At 51.2% G+C, this 25,158-nt stretch overlaps 2 protein-coding genes across 5 annotated transcripts in view; one reads left to right on the top strand and one right to left on the bottom strand.

Annotated features, from left to right (window-relative positions):
* Positions 1–12,780: 12,780 nt before the first annotated feature.
* On the bottom strand, positions 12,781–14,575 carry TMEM185B (transmembrane protein 185B). Its single transcript, XM_061439912.1, has one exon. The coding sequence runs from the start codon at positions 14,477–14,479 to the stop codon at positions 13,427–13,429; it is 1,053 nt and encodes a 350-aa protein (XP_061295896.1). The 5' UTR covers positions 14,480–14,575; the 3' UTR covers positions 12,781–13,426.
* Positions 14,576–14,728: 153 nt separating this feature from the next.
* RALB (RAS like proto-oncogene B) overlaps positions 14,729–25,158 on the top strand; it is a 75,144-nt gene continuing 64,714 nt past the window's right edge. Inside the window, exons 1-2 of one of the 4 annotated variants that reach the window (XM_061439923.1) lie at positions 14,729–14,818; positions 20,249–20,344. The gene's annotated coding sequence lies outside the window, so the exon portion shown is untranslated. Of the gene's footprint in view, positions 14,819–15,020; positions 15,170–20,248; positions 20,345–25,158 lie in introns of those variants that run through there. The other 3 variants (XM_061439930.1, XM_061439936.1, XM_061439958.1) reach the window with 3 other exon arrangements.

Here is a 25,158-nt window from a genome sequence, read left to right on the forward strand (position 1 = left end):
TCCATTTCAAAGACACATTGCCAGCGACACAGATAAAGAACCAGGCCACCCCACCCATGGGGTTACCCTTCAGAAAGCCCTGGGTGATTCAGATAACTGGCCTTTGGGTGACACTCCTTTTCCCTTTTCATACTTTTATTCTTGCTCTTAAGTTTTAAATTCATCAGTAAGAATAAACGCATAAAACCCTAGCCCCTGCTCCCAACCTCAAATCTAAATGAATTTTAAAAGATTCAAATCATACAAAGAATATTGTCTGACTATAATGGGATTAAGAGGGTTCCAGGGTGGCTCAATGGTAAAGAATCCACCTGCCAGTGTAGGAGATGTCGGTTTGATCCCTGGGTCAGGAAGATCCCCTGGAGAAGGAATGGCAACCCACTTCAGTACCCTTGCCTGGAAAAACCATGGACAGAGGAGCCTGGCAGGCTACAGTCCATAGGGTTGCAAAGCACACACACACACAATGTAAGCAGCTGAGCACACACATGTAATGGGATCAAACTAGAAACCAATGGCAGAAAGGTATCTAGAATATCCTCAGATATTTAGGAACTAAACAGCCCACTTCCTAGTAACTTAGTGGTGAAAAGAAATCAAAAGGGAAATTAAGTGTTTTTAACTGAATGAAAATAAAAACCTCAAAGCCTGCTGGCTACAGCTAAATTAGTAAAAGAAAATTTATACCACTTAATGCTTATACCAGAAAAGTTCTCAAATCAGTGACCCCAGATTACACCTTAAAAAAGAGTAAGAGAAAGTAATTGAGTCCAAACTAAGCAGAAGAAAGAGCATAATAAAAAGCAGTAATCAATGAAAATGAGAACCAAAAAATACAACAAGAGGAAATAAAAGTAACCAAAAAGTGGTTCCTTGAGAAGACCAATAAAATTAATCCCTAATGAGTAAAACTAAGGGGAAAAGGGAGAAATAAAAAATTACAAGTAGAGAGGTTGAAACAGAGCAGGACCCTGTGGAGCTCCCAGTACAAACCCTTTCTGTGTCCCCTGTTTCTTATTTATGCTTAGTCGCTCATTTGTGTCTGACTCTTTGCAACCCCATGGACTATATATAGCCCACCAGGCTTCTCTGTCCATGGGGATTCTCCAGGCAAAAATACTGGAGTGGGTTTCCATGCCATCCTCCAGGGGAATCTTCCCAACCCAGGGATCAAACCCAGCTCTCCCGTACTGCAGGTGGATTCTTTTTTTTTTTTTTTTTTGCGTTTTAGCTTTTATTTATTTATTTATTTTTACCAACAACTTTCAGAGAAGGCAATGGCACCCCACTCCAATACTCTTGCCTGGAAAATCCCATGGACGGAGGAGCCTGGTAGGCTGCAGTCCGTGGGGTCGCTAGGAGTCAGATACGACTGAGCGACTTCACTTTCCCTTTTCACTTTCATGCATTGGAGAAGGAAATGGCAACCCACTCCAGTATTCTTGCCTGGAGAATCCCAGAGACAGGGGAGCCTGGTGAGCTGCCGTCTCTGGGGTGGCATGGAGTTGGACACGATTGAAGTGACTTTGCAGCACGAACGACTTTATCCCAGTAAAGTTGACAATTTAGAAGAAATGGACAAATTCTCTCAAAGACAAACTACCAAATTCATTCAAGACGTGAGTAGTCATATAGTTATAAAAGAAATTTCAGGGGGAAAAAAAAACAAAATAAATCTACAGTAATGTATGGTAATAATCTTAGGCTTGAGGTGAAATAAGCCTTATATAAGTTGACTGCTGGTATTTCTCATTAACAGATAAGAAAATTAAGACCCATTAGTGCTGTGTCACATTCTCTGAGATTTCAGTTAGGGAGTAAAATATCTAAAATTCACATGTAGCTTTGTCAGTCAGCTCTTAAGCTCAGGCTTCATTGTCTTAAGCACAGGAATCAGCAGCCTTTTTTCTGAAAAGAGCCAGATATATATATTTTAAGCTTTGCCACCCATATTGCCTCTTGCAACTACGGTCAGTATAGGACAAAAGAGCTGTAGACAACATGTAAATGAACAAACAAAAGCAATTGCAGCTGTAGTTAAATATCTTCCCACATAGAAAATCAGACCCAGATGGTCTCACTGGACAGTGTTAACTAACATTTAAGGAAGGTGTAACTCTCATTGTATACAGCTTTGCAACAAATGGGAAAGGGAATACCCCCGAATTATTCTTTAAGACCAGCATTTCCCTGTTATTAAAACTAGACAAAGACTTAACAAAAAGGAAACTACAAATCAACATCTTTTATAAGCATTGATACAAAAATTCCTAACAAAACTTGTGCAAATTGAATCCAATAATACATTTAAAAGAATATGACATAATGACTAAGTAGGATTTATCCAGGAATGAAAATCCATCAGTGTAGTTCACCATTCACCCAGTTCAGGCCAATGAGATGGGCGAAGTCTGCTGGAGGGCTCCTCAGAAGGGTTCCCTTGTTCCCAGCTGAGAGCTGGTGAGGAGATGCTGTTTCTCCGACCCGTGTCTGAAACAGTGGCGGCCTCTGGGGATGAAGCTGAGGATGAAGCTACCACAGAGGCAGCAGCAGACACACAGCCTTGATGAAGTCATCAAGCTGCTGAATCAATGGGCCGAGAAGTCAGTCCTACCCCAGGACTTAGTCACTTTAGATAAGACACTTCGTATTGTTCTTGTTTGAAGGCAAGACAAACACTGGAGACGTATAACAAAAAGCTTGAAAATCCCAGTCTTTTCTGAGCTCAACAGAGACTTCTCAAAAAGACCTGGAAGATGAGGAATCTATGTACTCAGATACGTCAGGCTGAGGCTCACCAGAAAGATTGAGAAAATGGATGGAATCACATCCTATTTCAAGTAACTGTGACCAAAGCATCCTTCAGAAATCCATCAAAGAAAGAACAGTTGTAGACAACACTGGAAGATGCTTTGAAGGACAGTCCCATCTTGAGGGAAGAACGGAGAGGAGGGGGCAGCTTGGGGTGGGATGTTAGGACAGAGACCTCCTAGAAGAGGAGCCCTTGTTCAAGTTCAACGTTTGTTTGAAAACTGTTGTGAAAAAGAAACAGGAAGACTTCCCTGGTGGTCCTGGTGGTCCACGGGTAAAGAATCTGCCTGCCAATGCACGGTACACTGGTTTGATCCCTGGTCTGGGAAGATGCCACACAGCATGGGACAACTGAGCCCATGCGCCATGACTAGAGAGTAGCCCCCACTCGCCACAACTAGAGAAAGCCCACGCATAGCGATGAAGACCCCGTGTGGCCAAAAATAATAATTTAAAAAAAAACCGAATAACTCATTTTTTTTTAAATGAGAAAAGAAACAGGAAATGGAAGGCACACTAAATTACCTGAAAAAGATAGAATAACTTATCACATCAAGATCATAGTAGAGATGTCCAAACTGAGAAACCCCTGCTGCAGTCGGAAAAGTCACAGTTAGAAAGAGGAGGCAGAAACCACGCCAGCAGAAACTTCGAGTCCTTCCTAGGCAAAGAGAAAAAGAGGCATTTTCACCAAGTAGCCAATCTTTCCAAAAGCAGCTCTGTTTCTGCCCTCCCAGGGCACCTTCAGGGGAGCCAGGAATTGCACAAGTCATGATGATAAATGTGGGGGGTCTTTCAGAAGGGAGCTGTCCCAAGGAGGCTGGGGGGGACCTGCAGGCTCAGAACTGAGGGGTGAGATGGGGCTTCGTGCCGTTTTGCACTTCCCGCCAGCTCATCAGTTCATTACGGAGACCCAGACACAGTTCGAGAGGCCCTGTGGTTGGTCTTGTTTCTCAGGTCTGTAGGAAAACCTCCCAGGAGGGGCTAACCTGTTCCCCAGCTGGAGAGGAGGGCAGGGCAGCCGGTGCCTGAGTGACAGGAGACCCATCCAGCCCTGAGTCCCAGCAGCAGCCAGAGTGGCTCGCTGCTTCTGCAGGACTTCCCGCCTGGGCTTGTCTGCCCAGTGGTGTGGTCCCTTCATCTGCCTTGAGGTCCCCAACTTTCCCACACTGTGCGGGCTTTTGACCTGAGGCTGTCTGGCACATCAAAACAGCAGGATGGTGCCTGAGCCAGAGAGGTGCTGTGGTCGGGAGGACACCGGGGCTGGTCTGGATCCATGCCCCACCCCTGCACTGAAGCTCTGTGGTCCTGGCCTCACTGCTGGTGCTGCGGGTGCTCTCTGAACCTGTGACGGTGCCACTGGGGTTGCTCCTAGGGGGTGGGGGGCACCAGGGCTTGGCCATGGCCAACAAGTGAATGGTCCCCCTGGGGGAGTGGCTGCTGTGTCTGGTCCAGTTCACTGGCCTTCGGCAGGCTGACACTGCAGTCAGACCACAGCCCCCCACACACTCCCCCTACCCTGCCCCTCCAACATCTCCCTTTGGCTGAGGGGCCCTGTGTCCCTCCAGCAGAGGCTGCTCTGTCTAGGGAGATGGAAGGTCCAGGTCATGCCAAGAGGGCCCTGGGCTTAGCTCCACCACTGGAGCCTCGAAAAGACTTTCAGACCCTGATTGGTCTCTTGGGAGTTGAGATGATGAGGCCCAAAGATCTAGAAGCACGTCTGCATGAGGTCAGTGCTGCCCTGTGACTCCATGGTTAAACACACGGTGAGGCTCCCAGGCTGTGCCTCGCATGGATGTGTCATGGCTCCAGCTGGCCTTGATCCATCTCTTCCTGAGGTTTTGGGACCTTTGCTCTGCCCGCTCCAGCTGCTGAGCAACTTCTCTGCAAGGGGTGCTGGGTGTTTCTCACTACCCTTGATCACCTCCTCCCCACCTCTCTTATCTGATTCTGCTTCTCACTTCTCATCCCCTCTGGGCAGTCCAGGAGGTGACGGCTCAGGAGCTGGCGCCAGTGCCCTGGTTCACTCATCCGCTTATCCTTCAACTGGCAGTGTGCCAGGCCCATCAGCGATCTGGGACAACTGGCCAGCCCTCAAGGAGGCCCCGCCCCCACCCTTGAAGGGATCAGGTGTAGAAACAGATCCTGTTAATACAGCAAGATGAGCGCTATGAAATGGGGAAGCCAGAGATATTCATCCATCCCAAGTGGGCAGGGGGCATCAAGGAGAGCTTCCTGGAGGAGGTGGTGCTGACTGGTGCTGACTTTTACCATTAGCTGCAGACCAGTTTGTTGTTCAGTTGCTAAGTTGTGTGTGACTCTTTGTGACCCTGTGGACTGTGGCACATCAGGCTCCTCTGTCCTCCACTATCTCCTGGAGTTTGCTCAAATTCAAGTCCATTGAGTCAGTGATGTTATCTAACCATAGTATCCTCCGCCTCCCCCTTCTCCTTTTGCCCTCAATCTTTCCCAGCATCAGGATCTTCCAAGCAAGTATACCGGAGTGGGCTGCCACTTCTCCAGGGGCTCTTACCACCCCAGGGATTGAACCTATGTCTCCTGCTTGGCAGGCAGGTTCTTTACCAGGGGAATTTTTGCGGACCAACAGCTAGACCCAAAACAAGAGAGTGTCCTGCTGTGAGGCCTCTAGGTTTCTGGGCCTCAAGGGCATGGCCAGATTCTAGAAGCTGCCAGCTTTAGCAAAAGATGAGGTGCTTTGGTCTACCCTCCTGGCTGTCTGAGAGGAGCAGTGGTATGGGGGCTGTACTGCTCCCTCTGGGACCTCCCTGAGCTTCTGCAGACAAGCCAACCTGTCACCTGCCCACTTTCCCTGGTCCCACCGTGAGCCCTGCCTTTCCACTGCTCCAGCCTGGTAACCGGGCTGAACTTACCTGGGTGGGATTTGAAGCAGGATCTGCTGACCCAAAATAGATCCTCTGGAGGGCAGGGCTGGGGCCTGAAGTTCCCGTCATAGCCATGTTCTGCAAGTCTCACCTGCAGGGCCCTCAGGTAAAGCATGGCCTCTCTGTGAAGGGGACCCTTGTTGTTTGGAGCCACCTGGGAATTCCTCCCCCTCCTCCGGGGATGTGAGCAGATACTGCTTGGATTTACAGGGAGAGCAGCTCTGCCCCTAACCTGGCTCCCACCCCCAGGCCAGAGAGAGAGGGAAGCTCCCCGACAGGTGAGGGAGAAGGTGGATCTTGTAGTTGAGGAAAGTCTCCCCAAACTGACAGAAATCTTGCCTCTTACAACTTAGACTCATGAGTTCCTGGAGGCGGGACTGCTCACTATGACCTTCCTGTTGGTGGAGTCGTGCCCTCCTGAAAGATCTGGTCAAGTCCTAACCCCTGGTACCTGCAATTGTGACCTTACTTGGGAGCAGGGTCCAGGTCTGTGAGGGTCCCTGGTGAAGGCACTTCTGTTCCTGAGGAATTTGGGAGCATCACCCACCTGGTTCCTCTATCTGGGAGCTCTCCAACCACATACCATTGGGGTTTGATGGAGGCTACCTCATGTGGATATGATCCTCATTGACTCCATCCCCAGCCCCTCTTCTCTCTCCAGTGGATGGGGATGGGCCTAAAAATTCCAAGCATGTAATCGTTTTGTCTTTCTGGTGACCAGCTCCACCCAGGAGCTAACCAGAGTAGCAAAAGATGCTAGAGCAAACAACGATGCTCTTAGTACTGCTTTACTTGGTAATGGTCTTTACTGCTTAGGAACTTACAAGAGTCAGGAGCCCTGTATCAGGGACTGGGGACAGAGACCAGAGTGTATGTTTTCTGTGATCTCATATCACTGCACTTGGTAGACAGAAGGTACTCAGTAAGGTGCTCAGACCACTGTCTTTGGGCCTGTCGTGTTTAGTGGGTGTCTGGGACTGAACTGTCCCCCGCAGCCTCATGCCCCACCGGCCCAAATTCATAAATTGAAGCCCTACCTCCCAGTGTGATTACATTCAGAAATGGGGCCTCTGGGAGATGATTCAGTTTAGTTGAGGTCATGAGGGTGGGGCCACATGATGGTATTAGTGCCCTTGTAAGAAGAAACACCAGAGATCTTGTTTCCTCTGCCTTGTCCACATGAGGTCACAGCGAGGTCACTGTGGGAAGAGGGCCATCTGCCAGCCAAGGGGAGCCTTCATCAGCATCTGACAGAGCAGGACCTGATCTTAGATGTCCAGCCTCCAGAATTGTGAGAAAATAGATTCAGTTCAGTCGCTCAGTCGTGTCCGACTCTTTGCGACCCCATGAATTGCAGCAGGCCAGGCCTCCCTGTCCATCACCAACTCCCGGAGTTCACCCAAACTCATGTCCATCAAGTCGGTGATGCCATCCAGCCATCTCATCCTCTGTCGTCCCCTTCTCCTCCTGCCCCCAATCCCTCCTGCCCCACCATCAGTCTTTTCCAATGAGTCAACTCTTCGCATGAGGTGGCCAAAGTACTGGAGTTTCAGCTTTAGCATCATTCCTTCCAAAGAACACCCAGGACTGATCTCCTTTAGAATGGACTGGTTGGATCTCCTTGCAGTCCAAGGGACTCTCAAGAGTCTTCCTCCAACACCACAGTTCAAAATCGTCAATTCTTCGGCACTCAGCTTTCTTCACAGTCCAACCCTCACATCCATACATGACTACTGGAAAAACCATAGCCTTGACTAGATGGACCTTTGTTGGCAAAGTAATGTCTCTGCTTTTGAATATGCTGCCTAGGTTGGTCATAACTTTCCTTCCAAGGAGTAAGCGTCTTTTAATTTCATGGCTGCAGTCACCATCTGCAATGATTTTGGAGCCCCAAAAAATAAAGTCTGACACTGTTTTAGTGTTGTGTAAGTCACCCAGTTTATAGTCTTCTTTCATGGTAGCCTGAGCTTAGACTGTATATTGGGCACATGGCTGTTGCTTGACCTTGTGTGCAGGGGCTGCTGTCCTTGTGATGGAGGGGCCTGTGCCTTTTTCCCTTCTGGGTCTTCCCCTCCCACAGACCCCCAGGGCTGGTCCAGGTACTAGTGGAGTGCTGGGAGGCCTGCTGGGCCTGTTTTCATCTGCCAGGGGTCCTTAAGCAGGTCTATGGGTGGCAGGGTCTTGGGGACGTCCCAGGTAGGGCCCCCCCGCAACCTGTGACTTCCGCCCAAAGCCTCTGGGAAGGAAGGTGGCCATTCAGAGACTGCCCTGCCTGGGTGTTCTGGCCCTCTTAACCTCCCTTGGCTAGGGCTTGGGTCTAGGTGGCTGTGGCCCTGGTCTCCCAGCTTTTAGGGGTGTTTTTGATGCTTCACAGTCCTGTGATTATAGCATACAACCCTGGCCTGGGGCTGAGACTGGCCTGGTCCTCAGGGTCAGCGGGAAGACCAGGCCCAGGTTTCCTGTCCAAGGGGACAAGAGCCAGGCAGGGACCAAGGAGAGGGACAAGTCAGGCCTTGAGTAGACAAGGGGCCATAAGTGATGCTCAGAATATTTAACCACCAGGACAGCAGCCCCCCATGCCCCCCAACATAAACCCAGACAGAGTCCTGTCATTAAACAAGCTGGGTAGTGGGAAGTGGGGTGGGTGGGCCACAAGGGGTGGGACTTCAGCCACATCTGACTGGTCATATTTCCACTCCAGAGAGTTGCTCAGGTCAAGATGTGAGAGGGTTGTGCTGTGGAGCAGAGGAAGGAGGGCAGGAGGCACTTGTGGGGGTGGGAGGCCCTTGCCCAGGAGGGACAGCACCTGTGGCCAGGCTACTGGGAGCAGCAGGGGTTGGCAGGGGACGATGGGATGGACCAAGTGGACCTACACTCTGCATACAGGGTGGTGGCAGGTGACGCACACAAGGGAAGGGCACCAGTGGGTGGAGTAGGGGACCTGGGGAGCCCGCAGCCCCCGAGGTAGAGGGAGGTGTTGAAACCCACTTCCCCTCTCAGGCCCTTCAGTGAACAACAGGACATCCTGAGAACACAGAGGTGGCCCATGAGCTCCAGGGGATGACTGTCCATCACTGCTTCCTCCTGGTGGTCAAGGTCACCCTCCTGCAGCCAACACAGCCACCCTTGCAGTGGGGTGGAGGTGGGGAACTCTGGGGATAAGTGTGGCTGCCACAAAAAGGGAAGAGAATTATGGCCTGTTTCCAGGTATTCCCTCAGGACCCTCATAGTTTTAGGTGAAATTATTAATAAATGAAAACCCAGCAAGACCAGCAAAGGGCTCAGGCCCCCCAGAACGAAGGTATGAGTCACCCCGCTGGGTTACATAACCCAGCCACCTGAGGTGCTGGCAGAGGCCAATGAGGCCGTGGAGGGTAGCAGAGGAGGGAGCATCCTGTAAGCTGGGGGGCAGACCAGTGCCTTTTACTGTCCCTTCCCCGCCATGGAATGGATTTTAATGTATCTCATCCAGTTTTCATTTTCCTTCCTCTCTCTTCTGCTCATAGGAATACAGGGCAGCAGTTCTCAAAAGTTTTTGGTCATGGGACCCCTTTAACACCCTTACACATTGTTGAGGACCCCAAGGTGCTTTTATGTGAATAGTAGTAACATTTACCATGATAGGAAAAACAATGACTTTAGAAAATATTATTTTTTTAAAAATAAAAAGCCCGTTACATGTTAACTTTTTTAAAATGAAAAATAACAAGACATCTGGTGAGTAGTAGAGTGGCATTGTTTTTGCAGTTTTGCGAACCTTTAGTATCTGGCTTAGTGGAAGGCGCTGCGTCTCAGGTCTGTGTCCGCCTCTCACCTGCTGTGGTGTGTCGTCTCGGCTGAAGCATGAAGAGAATCTGCATCCCCAAGAAGTGTTGTGAGGAGGGGAGATGCTTGCAGGCCCCTGGGATCCTCAGACTGCATTTGGAGGCCTGCTCTGGTAGTCACTTTAATCCACACATTCTAGAATATACAGAGAACATGACAGGAAAGGAAGAGACGTCTCTAAACACCGTGGATTAAGAGGTGGATGAAGGAATTAACGCAGCAGCTCTGCGTCGTCTCCCTTCTCCTTTGGGGAGGGGTGATCCCTGCTTGGTCTTGAGGCCACCTGTGTCCTGCTAGATGGGAGCCATTTTTTTGAAGCATAAGCTCATAAGAAGGACACATGACTGATTTGGTTATTAGCTTTGGTCACCCAGTGTCTGAACACCCTTCTCTTCTGGCCAGATCCTCTACTGAGCATGTTTTGGCTGAGTATGGCCAGCCTCCTCCTCCCAGCTCCACAGGAACCAGGTCACCTCCCCTCTCAGTTCTAGAGCCTGAAGGGCAAATGCACACGTGAGGATTGCCCATCACACCCGCCCTCCGGTACTGGAGTCTTGAGTCTTGAGCTTTTGGCAGACGGTTGAGGAGGTACTCATAGCAGCAGGGGCCACACGGGTGGCATTTGTCATTCTGGTGGCAGCATCTTGTGACAGATGGTGGGGTCACCAGCTGCAGCATCCTCACCAGATGGTCCCTGAGGTACAGACTTGCTGGGGTTTCTGGCAGCACAACTTCCCTTGATCCACACATGCCTGCTGAGTTTGGTCCCAGACTTCCTGCCAGCGTGTGAGCTTCCTGGATGCTCCTATGGCTTCCTCCACCAGTCAGAGGCCTGGACAGGAGGGTCCACTCTGACCCTCACCTGCTGCCGAGGCCCACCTAGACTCCACTTCTTCCTTGTTTCCCAGCACCTCCTACCTGGCTGGTCCCCCTGTGCTCAGGCTGGACCTTCCAGAACACCCTGCAGGGTCCCCAGGGAAACTCTCTTGAGTCCAGCACTGTTATAAACCCATTGTGTGTGGAGCCCCTAGAACCCTTCACACTAGAGGAGTCTTCATGCAGGGTCTTTCTCATCTCACCTCAAATCCCCTCCTCCCTCCCAAGATTCCCTTCTATTATTACAATAGTAAACAGTGAACTTTAAAACATGACAGAATGTTTGTAAAACATTAGGGGGGAAATAACTCTACCACAAATTATGTGATTCCAGCCTTCAAAACTATCTCACAACATTGGTGCAGACTGTCATCGTTCCTTCGGCTTGAACTGGCCACCCTGAGGTTGGGCTTTAGCCTTGTGTTTGGAACAACAGAACAGTATGTCATACACCATGTGTGAGTAGGGATTACGGGTCTGCTTGTGGGATTGGCTTGGCCTCTTGTGCTTCTGCCATGAGAAAGGACATCTCCCAGGGACTGCTAATCCTGCTGCGGGACCTGGAATAGAATCAGGGATGTGGGATGCTTCATGGGACAGACCCTGGACCATACTCACAGCCTGGAGTGTAAGGCCCCAGGGAGAAAACATGTAATTGGTAGGGTACTGAGATTTTTGAGGATGTTTCACAGTAAAAACTGACTAAGCATCTTACAGAACAAACTAGTTACAGAATTTAACACATGCTACATACTGCGGATAGTCAGAGTCGCACTGGCAATTAGGTAAATCCCCAGGCAGAGCTGAGACTGTATTCACTTTTACAGATGAAACAACTTTTCTACAACTGTCATTACCACTGTTTTTACTTAATATGGTCTTGAGGCGGGAAAGTGGTTTGACAGGGGAAGACCCAATGGGTGAGCAAGCGTGTCATCACATCTAGGCACTGGCTTTCCAACTCCAGGCCACCCTGGGATAGTGAGGAGATGGGTAGGGTGTGGGGGGTGACCCCCCCAGGTTAGGAGGGATTGTTTCAGGTGTCAACACGTCCCTGGCCTCAAACTGTAACCAGGAGGGATGGGTTATCCCAATGCTGCCACTGAACCTGCCCTTTGATTCCTCAGGTAACCTTCTCCTTTCCTCCCAGGTCTTCCCAAAGTGTAAGCTAAGCCGTTTGAGGTATTATTTGGGAGTGGAAGGGCCTTCAGGGCAGGGCTCCAGAAAGAAATATGGGCTTGAGGTTCCAAGTGCAGTTCACCCTGAGCCAGCGGCATCCTCCCGTGTGTGCTGGCCTAGCTTTTCCCATAGGCAAGCTACGGTGGTGAGTAGGCTGGGGCCACCTTTGAACTGCTCTCCAATGGATCTGCACATACATGTCTGGCTCAGAGTAGGTCCTCAATACATATTTGTTGAGAAAGCGAATGAATCCTCGCTTAGGAAACATTACACCCACTGTTGCTCAGGCCACCTCCCACATCCTGATAGCTGGCAGGAGCCAACTGTGTATGGCTCTGACCTCAGTTCAGCCCTAGGTGACTAAACTGAGCTATGGCGCCCTTAGGCTACCAGGGACCCAGGTTCCAAAGCGCTGGCTTTTGCTGCAAGCTTGTCCTCTCACCAGGTAGACTGTTTACTTAAGTTCATATGGAGCCTGGTAATAATATCAGTACTCCTTTTACTTTTAACCTCTTTTTTTTTTTTTAAAGGGTAACCTCCTTTTGAAAGTATTTATTTGTTCTTAGTCAGACGAACATTACTCTCCTAGGATATGCTTTTTGCCCTTCTGATTCCCTGGTACCACCAGTACCTAGAAAAACTACTTATTTAAAAAATAACCTGAGCTATTATTTCCCTGTCACTGCCCGATCAAGAAGGTTGGGCCTTAAAATAATATTTGAATCTGTTGGCCATTTCAGGTTACGGTCAATTTCTCTGGCTTTCCAATGACAAGTACAAACACCATTGTATCACAGCCAACTAAGAATCTATGATTCTTAGAAATAGATAAACCATCTGCTTCTTTTGATTGTTCCTGAAGAGATGTTCTTGCCTGTGTGGAAGAATTCAAGGTGCTAAATAACAGTGTCACTTTAGGGTCTGATACCACATTGGGGCATGTCACCTGTTCCCAAAGGACAGTGGTCCCTTCCAAGAGAAACCTCCCAACTGTTAGAATCATCTAACACCTGACTAGTAAGATCCTCAGGATCTTCAATCCCTGTATTCATGCCTAGAACTGATAAGATCCCACACCAGGTACATATTCATGTTTTAAGCAATTTTTAACAACATCTGCAGAAGACATATATATCTTCACAAACTTAAAAAAAAAAAAACTTTAACATAATACACTGCACAGAACTAGAATTCTACATAATATATATTACATTGCTAAAATAGTCATATAAATATGGGTGGACTCACTGCATTAGAAAAATTCACCAATTAGGCTATTAAAGACCAGTATCAGTAAAGCCGAAAGAAAAACCATTTCAACAGCGGAAACACTGAAAATAACAACTATGAGGTTTATATGCAAGTGGTGGGAAAGAGAATTCTTTACATTTGCTATTATGTCACAGCAGGCACAATCTGAAATACAATTTTACGTTAGCAGTGTATAAAAATACTTTTCTAAATACTTTCCATTGGTATAGTACCACTTTAAAAACCCCCAGGTAGTTATTCCATTTGAGGACCTACCAGAACAACTCAATTTACTGCTCTCAGCTAGCTCTGCAAGCATGAGCCTAGAAAACAAGTTCCTCACACATGGAGGCACACTGCACGTGTGCACACACACACACCTACACACTAAAAGAACCTCCTGCATCTCTGGTGAATACTGATGAGTCACTGATAGGCAGCAATTTCAAAGCATGAAATGGTGTTTTGAAGCCTGTTTTCAGTTCCAGATTTGGCATGGATGGGCAAAGAGGCCAAAGTAATGTGGATTTTGTGTATATATGACTTCTCTTCCACTTGTGAGCACTCCCCAGAAGAGAGGTTTAATCAGGCATGTCAATATTTAACTTGGGGGGTGGGGGGGCATATTTCCCAGGGCTCTGTGTTATCACCACCCTGGCCTTCTTTCCAAACATTGGAGCGATTTTAGGAGCTTCTGGAGCCGATGTTTCTTCAGCATCTTCACTATCTTCATGATGTAGATCATAGGAAATGTTCCCATATTCTCTTAAAAATGGGAAAATTTCAAGCAGAAACTGACAGAAATCTCTGCGAATACCAAACCACCAATGGTTGCCACCTTTTCGCCTAAACGTTGTGGCCATTAATGTGATTAATGAGAGCCAAAGGGGGACGAATATAGAGATGTAGGAGAACATGTTGTGTCCATCCAGCCTGTGCACCAGCAGAACCTCGAAAATGAGCAGCGGCACCACGATCGTTATCCAGCAGATGGCCATGGTCACGTGGGTTCTTCGCTGCTCAGCAACCACATCCAGGGAGCGCAAGAACAGGAGGGACCAGACGATGTAATAGAGGACTACCAGGCAAAGGAATGACATGAGGATCCACAGTGGCACAAACACCACCAGCCACGGCCAGTGGATGATCCGGTCCAGCCTCAGGGCGATGAAGATGAACTGCAGGATGTTGACGGAGCACAGGATCTCCAGCTCCAGGGACCGGTCGTGTCGGAAGCCCCAAACGCAGGCGGCCACGGACACGGGGGACACAAAGAAGAGCGGCATGAAGACCAGCAGCCAGAAGTGGGTCCCGCGCTCCACCCGATCGCAGACCAGGACCTCGAACATGAGCAGCAGCAGGTGGATGCCCACGGCGATCAGCATGGCCTTGAACTCCACACAGGCCTCTCCCTCTGTGCGGTAGCGCGGGTTTCGCGCCCAAACGCCCGCGCCAACAGAGGCGCCCGCGAGGACCAGAAGCTTCCACAACCAGATGGGGGCGAACACGGCCCAGTAGCTCCATTGGATGACGCCGTCCAGTCGGAGGGGCAGCAGCACTGAGAAGAGCAGCAGGCAAGCGTAGATGAGGAACTTACTCGGGTTGAAGTCCTGGAATAGGCCCCTGGGGTTCATGGCCAGGCCGCTGCCTGCCTTCCGGCGGGTGCCGCCTCTGCGCCGTTCCCGGACCCGCCGCCTCGCCGGCTAGCCCAAGCCGACTCTTGGTGGACAGCGGCCGGGCGCCGGCCGGGACCGGCTTCCGGCCCGCGGCACCTAGAGGCCGAAACACGTGCGCGCGCGGTCACGTGGCCTGGCCGGAAGGGCGGTGGGCGGGGCGTCCGCGCTGGCGCTCTCCCCGCTACCCGAGAGGCCGGGCGGCGCGGGGCGTCTGCGAGCGGGAGCGGCGCCAGCCCTGCCGCCCTCCTTCACTCTGTACCCATTTGGAAAGCAGCTACTGCGTGTGGCGCGGGAAGGGTAGGGACAGAGGATTCTGGCCGGGTTCCTGGCGCGCTGGTGGCTCCCTGGCCGGTCCGTTGCTAGCGAGCTGGCGGCGACCTCAGGCGGCCGCTTCCTGGCGGCGTCGGGAGTAGGGAGGCAGGAGTGAGCTCACATCCTCCGGCCGGGCCGGGGGCGGGGCCGAGGAGCGGTAGGGGGTGGGGCTCAGCCCTGGGGGCGGGACCGAAGAGTGGTAGGCGCGGCCTGCCGCGGGTGCCCCACCTTCACCCGCAGACTACCGGGGGGCTCAGACGACCACCGGGCTCAGGCGCCGGCGGTGAGGCTTGGGCGCCCGCTGCGCTGATGGCGGACGGCGTGGGAGCGAGCTGGGTGGGGGCCGGGGGAGTGTGGGAGTTTGTGAGCGAGGGCTTGGGTGCTGCTGACTGAATGCATAGGGCGGGTGTGTGCGCGCGCGGGAGGCGGTGGGCTTGTGCTGTGCGGAGAGGCGCTCGTGTGTGCGGTCAGCGCCCGGGTTGTGCCTGGAACGGGCGGCTTCCGGGGCTGGACCCCACCGGCCGTTCTCCGGCCGTCTGTGAAGTGGCCGAGGCAGAGCGCCGGGGTGTCTCAACCCCGAGGTGGAGGGTGGGCGCTGGAAGGGCATTAGATCCCCCAGGGTCCGTTGGCGAAGTTGCGACAACCAGGTGCTTCCTGCCGCTGGTCATCCGGCAACTTAGAGCAGAATGGAGATTCTGATTGAGTCCCTAGTTCTCGTTTGACTTGTCTGGTCCTGCCTTAGTCTGATTCGCACACATTGTTGGGGCCAGGGGCTGGAGCCAGAGGCAAGAAATCTGGCTTCCAGTTCAAGTCCTGCCACCCAGCCGCTCAGAAGCCTGGGCAGGACGTGTGCTCCCTTGGCCTCAGGGGTCCTGGGCTGTAAGTTGGGGGCCGCCCGTGGTGGTATCCAGGAGCCCCTCTTGCCAGCTGCGCTGACGCTGGAGGCCCCTCCCTGCCTTCTCCAGGCTTTCTCTTCAGAGCCCGGGCTGCTCTCCCTTCCTGCCCTCCATCTCCCATAGAATCTGCCACACTCAAGTGCTGGGCTCTGAGCCCGTCAACGAGGCTCTGCTGGTGTGGGGTCTCCCAAGGAAGGGGTTCTGGAGATAAAAGTGGGGGCCATGGTCCAAACTCAGGAGCCAGCCTTCCCCAGTCCACCTCGAAGTTGGTGAAGCCTGGTGAAGGGTGGACAGTCCCATGTCTCAAAGCTCTCCAACAGCTTCACTGCCCTCCCCTCAGCCAGGCCAGTTGGGTGGTCCTCAGGAAAGGGACTCCAGCTGAGTGAGCCTTGATCTCAGACTCCAGTCTTCAGGGCCGCTTGTTTGTTAGGACCCCTTGGGAGGCACTGTGGGGAGACTGTTGACTATATGGGACACCACGTTCACCCTCCACCCCTTCCTCCCAGGCTCCAATCCATCTGTTTTGCATCCTGGTTTTTCTTTTACTGTTTCCTTTCAAGGAGGGATTTGTCAGCTAAAACAAAATTTAAAATTCAAAACCCCTCTGCCAGTCCAACTACAAAATGGGCTAATAATAGCACTTAGGACCATTTTGAGGTTGAGATGAATCCATACATGGAAAAAACTTTGCGTTTAGAGAAATGCGAGCCACTAATATTTACCACACTGGGGCAAGTAAATCCTTTAGGGGTGGGACTGACTGGCAGCCCCCCAGGGAGGCGGTGGCCAGGCCAGGTCTTCTTGGCCCTGTTGGAATGGGCAGAAATCCTGTAGCCAGATGACCTCAGGGTCATCTGTCTTTACAATCTTTGTGGCAGAGGTTAGAGTTTGGAATATGTTGTCCCATACTTTACTGTCTTTGTGGCAGAGGTTGAAGTTTGGAGTATGTTGTCCCATCTCTGCAGTTCCTCAGGACAGGGACCTGGTTCTCTCCCTCTAGGAAAGGGGAATCATACGAGGGCCGGTCACCATCCAATGAGTCCTTGCATCGTCCTGAGGGACTCAGAGCCTGCTTATGGGTTTGAGGTGGAGCCACAGGGAGAGACTACTGTCTGCTGCCCCTGCAGCTGGCTTTCCTGTGCCCCTGGGCCCGGACCCTCAGTTCTGTACAAGACTCCTCTCCTTTGCTACTTTCCCTGATGTGGCTAGGGTCTCAAGGACCTACCCCTGTCTTTACATTGACCTTTCAAGCTAACAGAGGTTGTTTGTTCTGTGCCAGGTGCTGACCACCCAGCCACCTTGAGGCTGGCATACACCCCAGAGCTAAGTGCCCTGGTCCCCCAGTGCAGGCCTGTCATGCTGATTCTGGGCAGCAGCCTGCAGTGTGTGTATGTCACATGATCTCACCCCTGCTCAGCATCCTCAGCTGGCCTGGGAGGCCCCCCAAGCTTGCCCTGGCCCACCTGTGGTTCCTTGCCAGTCTCCCGCCCTCCCTCAGAACTTGCTGTGCTGATCTCTGCATTTTCTGTTCAGGGCCGGCCCCCCACCCCAGCCTCCCTCCCTCCTGAACTACCAAGACCCCAGACAAGGCTTCAGTCCCAGGAAAACATTCTCGACTCCTGGTGGATTGATGACCCTTCTCTGACCTCCCTTCACTTCAGGGGCTTTGTTCCTGGGGGACTTCTTTCACTGGGTTGAGTCTGTTTGGCCATCTTTTTCTCCGTGGGATTGGAGCTTGGACCCCTGGGCAGCATTTATGTTGCAGCTAGTGCTTGAGGGAAGTCGGTTGAGTGAATGAGTCCATTTGCACCTGCTCGGGATGGTGCTTCCCTGCCCCCTCGCTCTGAGCATGTGGGGTCAGCATCATGGGCCCTGTACTGTCCCTTCCCACTCCCCCTGTCCCTTCTTTCCAACTTGGCATAACCGTAGCAACTCACAACAGTGGTCAGGAGCCTGGGCACGGGGTGCTCAGCGGGTTCTTTGTTCAAGTCTCACAGGCCAGAATCGAGGGCTTCATTCCCTTCTGAAAGGCCCTGATGAGAATCAGCTTCTGGGTTCATTTAGCTTCTTTGCATTCAGTTCCCTGGAGCTGTGGGACTGAGGCTCCCCTTTCCGTGCCAGCTGTCAGCCAGGGATGGCTCTTGGCCACCCGTTCCTGGTCAGTTGCCCCCTTCACGGCCACCAGCATTGGGTTGCATCATTCTTCCACTTTGAATTGCTGTGGCTCATTCTCCTACTGCATCTATGCCGCCTTTTCTGTTTTTAAGGACTCGTGATCGCACTGGACCCTGCTGGACGGTCAGTTCCCCTGAGCAGCTGGACCAGGGCAGGAGTCTGGCCCCAGGAGACAGGGTCCCTGTCTGAATGTCCTCCTAGTAGTGACTTGGGCCAGAGAATGATCTGTACAGAAGGCCCAGGGACATTTTCCCTTTCAGACCCATTTGGGTTTGCTCACCTCAGCTTCTTCACAAGGAAGCCACAGCCCACGTGGCCCTTTGTGTCACCCTTGGCGCCCCGGTGCTCTGTGGTCCCCTCCATCTCCCAGGCGACTTGTGAACCCTGGTGCTGTTGTCCCCAAGCTCCGTGGCCTTGGCAAGTATTCCCACCTCCAGTCCCCTCAGTGAGATGGAGATGAACTCATAGAATTGTAAGTGTAAAGTGAAACAATGTATAAAAACTCAGAACACACTCACTTATCCTGTCCTGTTGGTGACCTTGGTCTCTGTTTTGGCCTTAGAGGAGGCATGCCTCCTTCGAGAAGCCTGTCCTCCCTGCCAGGTGGTCAGTCTTGGAGCTCACACCACCAGGCATTGGGGCCCTATCCTTGCTTGCCTGGCTGTTCCTGGCGCCCTGAGGGCAGGGCCCCACTTTCATCTTTGTGTCCGCAGTTGCTAGCTCAGGCCTATATGCAGTAGACGTGTCCAGGAAAGCACAGGAAGGCAAGCAGGACGCCGCTGATGTGGCAGCTTTCCCGTGTGCTGAGCGATGGAGCAGAGCAGCTTGTCTAAAGCTCAAATGCTGCATCTACAGGGAGGAGTCTGGCCTCCCAGGAGTACACCCTGGAGCACCCCAGCCCTTCAGGTGCACTGGGCTCAACATTTCAAAGCTCTGTATCATCTGAAGTTCATGGGATGGCAGAGGCAGGACCCTCATTTCACAGATGGGGAAACTAGACACAACTATAGTTCTCAGCCGCAGACTTTCCTGGGTCATGCTGTTGGCCCAGCTGGTAGCCTGGCCCTGTGCAGCAGTTCAGTCCAGTGAGAATGGGCCCACTGAAGAGCCAGACTCTGATTGAGGCCCCTGGAGACTTAGGCTCATGTTTTAGCAGATTTTCCTCAACTTGTGTATTCATTTAACAAATACATATCCAGCATCTGCCCCATAACCTGGGCCCCAACCTGATGTGGGATGAAGCTGCACAGCTCTGACTACTCCTTTGCTGCCCCCCTTCCCAGTTCAGGAATCACCTCCAAGAAGCCCTCCCCGATCACTCGCTCCCTATGTACATCACCCTGTTTTATTTCTCCTGTTTCCTCTATGGTCACTAAATACATGCTTGCTTTAGGAAAATCTAGAAAATGAGTTGTTTAGAGAGAGAGGGGGAAAGCTCTCCTCTTACTACCTACACAAAATCACTATTAACACTTTAGTTCATTGCACATGGTCACCTCTGCAAGACATTTCATTATCCAAGTACCATTTTAGTCTGCATTTTTGCTTAACGTTAATCCTGCAACTCACTTATTTTCACATCTCTGAGTCATGAATTGACTGCCCAATTGATGGTGTCTTACAAGCACTGTCGGCCTGTTTTGAAATCCAGCTCTTCCAAAAGGGGGTTCTGTTGGCTTCTGATGGTCGCCTGGGGGGCACTGTCAACTTGAGAGCACTTTGCATTAAATTTCACGTACATTAAGTTGCAACCCGCGGTGTTTTTAGGCCGTGGTGTTTTTAGGCCATGGCGTTAGTGCAAACTCAGACTCCAGCCTGCCTGAGTCCTGGCTTGTTCATGTTCTCAGGGCTAATTTTGTTCCCTCCCTACATCTGGCAGGGAATAGCCCTTGCGGGGGTGGGGGGAGGGGGAGGGTGTCCCAATTTTACTTAGATGCCTCTTACTAGCTGCCCCAGCCTGAGATTCTTTTTCTTTCATGATACATGAAACAGTTGTATGTCTTATAATCAATGATGTCTCCAAGGTGATGAAATAACATAAAGGGAACCATCTTGGGTTCCCATAAATTCATCGTGAGCGTCTTTTTAGTGGCCCCACGGGGTTGTCCCTAGCTTTCCTCACCTGTTCCCTTGCTGCATCTTGGGGTTCTTCCTGTTCTTTTCTAAGATAAGAGGCGCTGTTGTCTTTCTTACTCCACGTAGCTTCTTCTGCACTCAGTTTCTTAGGGGTAATTCCCCAAAATCTAATTGCTGGATTGAAGGAATGAATATTCCTAAGGCTCTTGACATATAAAGTCTAATGTTTTTAGAGGTTGAGTCTTCTTTCTTCTGGTTGTCTTTGCAGAAACAGAATCAGTACGAACCTGCCACTACCGAGAGCAGCTGGTCGAGTGCTTTCCATCTGTAAAACTCCACAAAGGTGAAGGATAACGTTAATAAGGTAAAAAGTCCCCAGTCAAATGTAGACTCAGGTGTCGGGCTGCAGAAGATTGAAAGTCAACTAAAAACCAGGACTGGTTTTGACGTGTGTGTGGGATCATTGGTTTAATTTGGGGGTCAATCACAGTAACCTCCAAATATTAGGAACCCATAAACCGAGCCCTGGGATTATTTAATTTGTTGTTGTTATTGTTGAGTTACTAAGTCATGTCTGACTCTTTGTTACCCCATGGACTGCAGCATGCCAGGCTTCCCTGTCTTTCACCATCTCCCAGAGTTTGCTCAAACTCATGTTTATTGAGTTGATAATGCCATCCAACCATCTCCTCCTCTGTCACTGCCTTCTCCTCCTGCCCTAAATCTTTCCAGCATCAGGGTCTTTTCCAAATTCCAGTTTATTTTGAGGCATCCAAATATAGCTAAACTTCATTAATTCAAACCTTTTTTTGTAGTTGTGGGCAAGAAGCTTCCTGAATGATGGGATATTGTTCAAAAAATGGTAGGCCACTCAAAATCCATTGTTTGTACTTAAATCGGCACTACCAGAATATTTTCAACAGTTCACATGTGAAATCTAAATCTTCTTCTCCCCGTCTCATGTACAGTTAATTTACTCCCCCAAAAGTCTTCTACGGCATAGGGTTAATCCTCACTCCTCTTCTCTCCTGGCTTTGTCATAAATTGTGGAAGCATGTGTCATGAGTGATGTGTTTACTGGGGCAGAAGCAAGACATTTGTCAGCTTTAACTCATGATTTCACTCTGGAGTACCTCTCATTCTTCTTCTAACTGGTGCAAAGTAGCAAATGATAATAAACAAACCAACAAGTACAAGAAATGCCTCTGCCTATCACTCAGTGACCCCAGGAACTGTATGAGGTTCTTGCCTTTAGGGGCCCATCAGTCTGGCCTGCCCGGTACATGGAGACAGTGGGTCACAGGGTGGAGTCTCCCTGCCACAAAGCTTTGGCAGCTTCTCATTTCTCAGGACTGAAGCCAAGCGCCTTCCCATGCCCTTTGAGGCCTGGTTGACCAGCCTCCCTCCTCCCATCTCTCTGGCCTCATTTGACTGCTGGCCCCATGGCTGCCTCAGGGACATCATGGGTTTGTGTGTCTGCGCATACCCCTCTGGGAGCAGCTGGGACTGAGCCTGGCTCTGCACTTGGGCTTCAGGCCATCCACCGTCACTCGCCATGGGCACCTCCCAGGACGGTTGTGTGCTGGGCCCTATGGCCTTGACCCCAAGGACTGCTCACTTAGCCGTACAGTCACATGGCACAGACATGACACACAGAGCAACCCTGGAAGAGCCAGAGAGTGGACCAGAGGTCCCTGGGCTGAAGCTAATTAAATGGCAGCTGAAAATGAGAGAAAAGAGAAGCGTTGGGAATAAGCTGTCGGGTGAAGATTGGGCTGGCTGAGAGATGAGGGAGGAGGAGGCTGGAACAGAACCCTGAACTAGATGGATGCCGGAGGCCCCCAGTGGATTTAAGCATGAACCGCAGAAGGGACCATCTGGATTCAAAGCTCAGTTCTGTCATTTATGCAGATATGTGTCCTTGACCAGACGACCCAGCGTCTGTGAAATGGGGATGATGACTTTGCCCCTCATAGGATAAAGGTGGGCTGATAGAGATGCAGGGCTGGCACATTCGGGCAACAACCACCATGTGTGCGTACCCGCTGCTTGCCCCCTCTCACCTGTGCTGAGGCTCAGAGAAGGATGTCTTCGCAGGAAGCGAAGACAGAGTCACACTTGGGGAGGGGGTCACGCTTGCGGGGGGCACAGGTAACAACTAAAGGGGAACTTCTGTAGTGTAAATAAGCCCAGGTGACTGTACCTAATTCATTTCTCCACCTGGACCCAGGTCTGTTTTATCAGTTAAAGGGACCAGGACAGGGCGGGGGTCTCCCAATGCAGCGCTGCTGGCTAAACAAGCAAATCCCTCAACTCAACCCCAACACCCCAAATCAGAGTCCTTGCAGGTTGGGTTCGGAATCCAAAGTTTTTAAAGCTCCCTTGATTCCAGTGTGCGGCAAGCTTTCAGAACCCCCGGCCAGCTGACCTCTGACAGGTTGTCTTAGTCCTTGGTGGTAGGTTTAGTGCTGAGTCGTGTCTGACTCTGCGACCCCGTGGACTGTAGCCCACCAGGTTCCTCCGTCCATGGGAGTTTCCAGGTAAGGATACTCGAGTGGGTTGCCATTTCCTTCTCCAGGGGATCTTCCCCTCCCAGGGGTTGAACCTGGGTCTCCTGCATTGCAGGCAGATTCTTTACCAACTGAGCCACCAGGGGTTGCTCCTTAGAGTCTGTGTTTCTGTCCCCATCAAGTGCCCTGTGCTGCCATGGGAGCACCTGGTCCAGAACTCACCTGCTGTCATCAGAGATGGGGCGGGTCCCCTGGTCTGACTCAGGTAATGGAACAACAAGGCGGGGGGCCACTCAGTCTAGAACTAAGTCTCTAGACGCCGCCCAGTGCCCTGCCCTGGCGGTCATCTTTGAGGAGAGGAGAACAGCAAACGTCAGACCTGGGCTGCTTTCTCACCATGAATCAGCTGAATGTAAATGGAAAATGTGTTTTTGAGGCTGGGGATACATTACAGTAGCAGTCCCCCAAACTTTTTGGTGCAAGGGACTGGTTTCGCAGAAGACAATTTTTCCGCGGATAGCTGGGGGTAGGGCGAGATGGTTATAGAAGAATTCTCACACAGCTGTGGGGAGCAGCTGAAAATACAGGAGAAGCTTGGCTCGCTCGCCCACCATTCACCTGCTGTGAGGCTCAGGTCCTAACAGGCCATGGATTGGTACTGGGGTTGGGGATCCCTGCATTACAGGATGAAAACCAAGACCAAGCAATCCCTCCTTCTTTTATAGCAAAGAAGATGAAATTCTGCAGAGTTCCTGTTGGTTTTGGCTTTTTGTCTTGTAAGAACATAAAAATTATTTACCATCATTGAGGTTCTTTCTGAATTGCCAGAAATATCTATAAACTTTCCAGGGTTATCCAGGGAGCCCTCAGGGCGGTGAGTTACTGCTCACATGATGAATTCCTATTGCAAATCAGCACTTGCAGATTTCCCCCATGAAGATAGATAATTTCTTGAACCCCAAGTGCTTTTACAGAGCAGAGGTTGGAGAAAAGAGGTTTTACTTTACAGTTTCTAAGTGGGTGATTTTTAAAACTCAGTGAAATGGTTTTCCTGATTGTCAGGCCCGTCACAACGATGTATCAGCAAAAGGGAACATCACCAAGTACATGGTTGGGAGCTGGGGTGTGTGGGGGCAGAGGTATGAAGAAGACCTAGGATTTTTTTTTTTTTTTAATGAAAAACACATACACATTTAGAAGTAAATAGCAGGCGTTTCAGGCTGAGAGGGTCTCTGGAAGCAAGAGGCCAGAAAACAGTTTTCACTTTCACATATAATGACAGTGACCATGGCAGTGATAACAGTAAGAAGAACTTGCTTTATTCACGTGGGGGAGGGGGAGGTTTGCCCACATTCCAAGGAGGACACTGACGCTCAGAGAGACCAAGTGCCTGACCAAGGTCACGGCCGGCTTGTACACCCTGGGGTCGCTGCACAGCGCTGCCTTATCTGCACAAAGTTCTGGGAGGAGACAGAACGTCATTCTGGCTTGCGCTAAGTCGGATGTTGCTGTTGCTAAGTCACTTCAGTGGTGTCCGACTCTGTGTAACCCCATAGACGGCAGCCCACCAGGCTCCCCCGTCCCTGGGATTCTCCAGGCAAGAACACTGGAGTGGGTTGCCGTTTCCTTCAATGCATGAAAATGAAAAGTGAAAGGGAAGTCGCTCAGTCATGTCTGACTCCTAGCGACCCCATGGACTGCAGCCTACCAGGCTCCTCTGTCCACGGGATTTTCCAGGCAAGAGTACTGTGGTGGGGTGCCATCGCCTTCTCCAAAGTCAATGTACTCCTAGGAAAAATCCTGGAGGGATTCTGCCAAACAGCTGGTGAGAAGTTGTTTTTAAAGAATCATTTCCTGCATGACCATGTCTCACCATTAAGAAAAAAAAGTGTGTATTGACCTTGGGAGAACAGAGAGGAGTGGATAGGAACCCTTTTTCTGAAATAATAACACAGACGGTGCTTCTGGGTGGGATTTTGAGAAGATGCTGGGAAGGGTCTTTGTCCCTCCCGCAAGGCCCGGGTTGCTGGGAGTCCTGCTCACCCATCTGGGTCACAGCTGCCAGGGAAGGGGAAGGGTGACACTCCTCCTTTGCTTGTGAGTTGACGTTCCTGTTTCTATCCCAGGGAGCGCAGGTCCAGCCAGCAGACTGCCTGCTTCCCGTGAGCAAAGCTCTGACCTCGGGTGACGTCCTCACCTTTCAGTGGAGAGGTCTGCATGGATCACTCCTGCATTTCCACCTGAACACAGGGACCAGGGGAGATGCGGTGGGGGCAGCAGGGCTCAGACCCAGGCTGGGTTTGGCTTCTCAGCACACACAGCAGGCACTGACGTCAGGCTGTTCCCTCAGCAGAGCCGGTGAGGGGCATGGTCTGGGGCCCTGCTGCTTCCAGCTCCATGGCCCACTGTCTTGTGGCCCATCAGCTTATCCTACCCCCGTCTCCTGGCCAAGCTGCTTCCTGGCCTTGTGCCCCTGGGGCAGCTTCTCTGTCTGGTTGGTGATAGCGCTGTGAGCTCAAGGCTGAGTTTCTCTGGGGCAGCCCTGGTCCAGATCCCACCTTTGCTGCTTACTGGGCACACAGCTCAGTCATGGTACCTCTTTTCTCTTTACTGTAAGATGAGGTGATGCAGGGACTCAGGAGGGCAGCCGTGGGACTGGCTGAAGGCA

The sequence above is a fragment of the Bos javanicus genome, chromosome 2 (genome assembly GCF_032452875.1).
Source record: "Bos javanicus breed banteng chromosome 2, ARS-OSU_banteng_1.0, whole genome shotgun sequence".
Classification (NCBI taxonomy): Eukaryota; Metazoa; Chordata; class Mammalia; order Artiodactyla; family Bovidae; genus Bos; species Bos javanicus.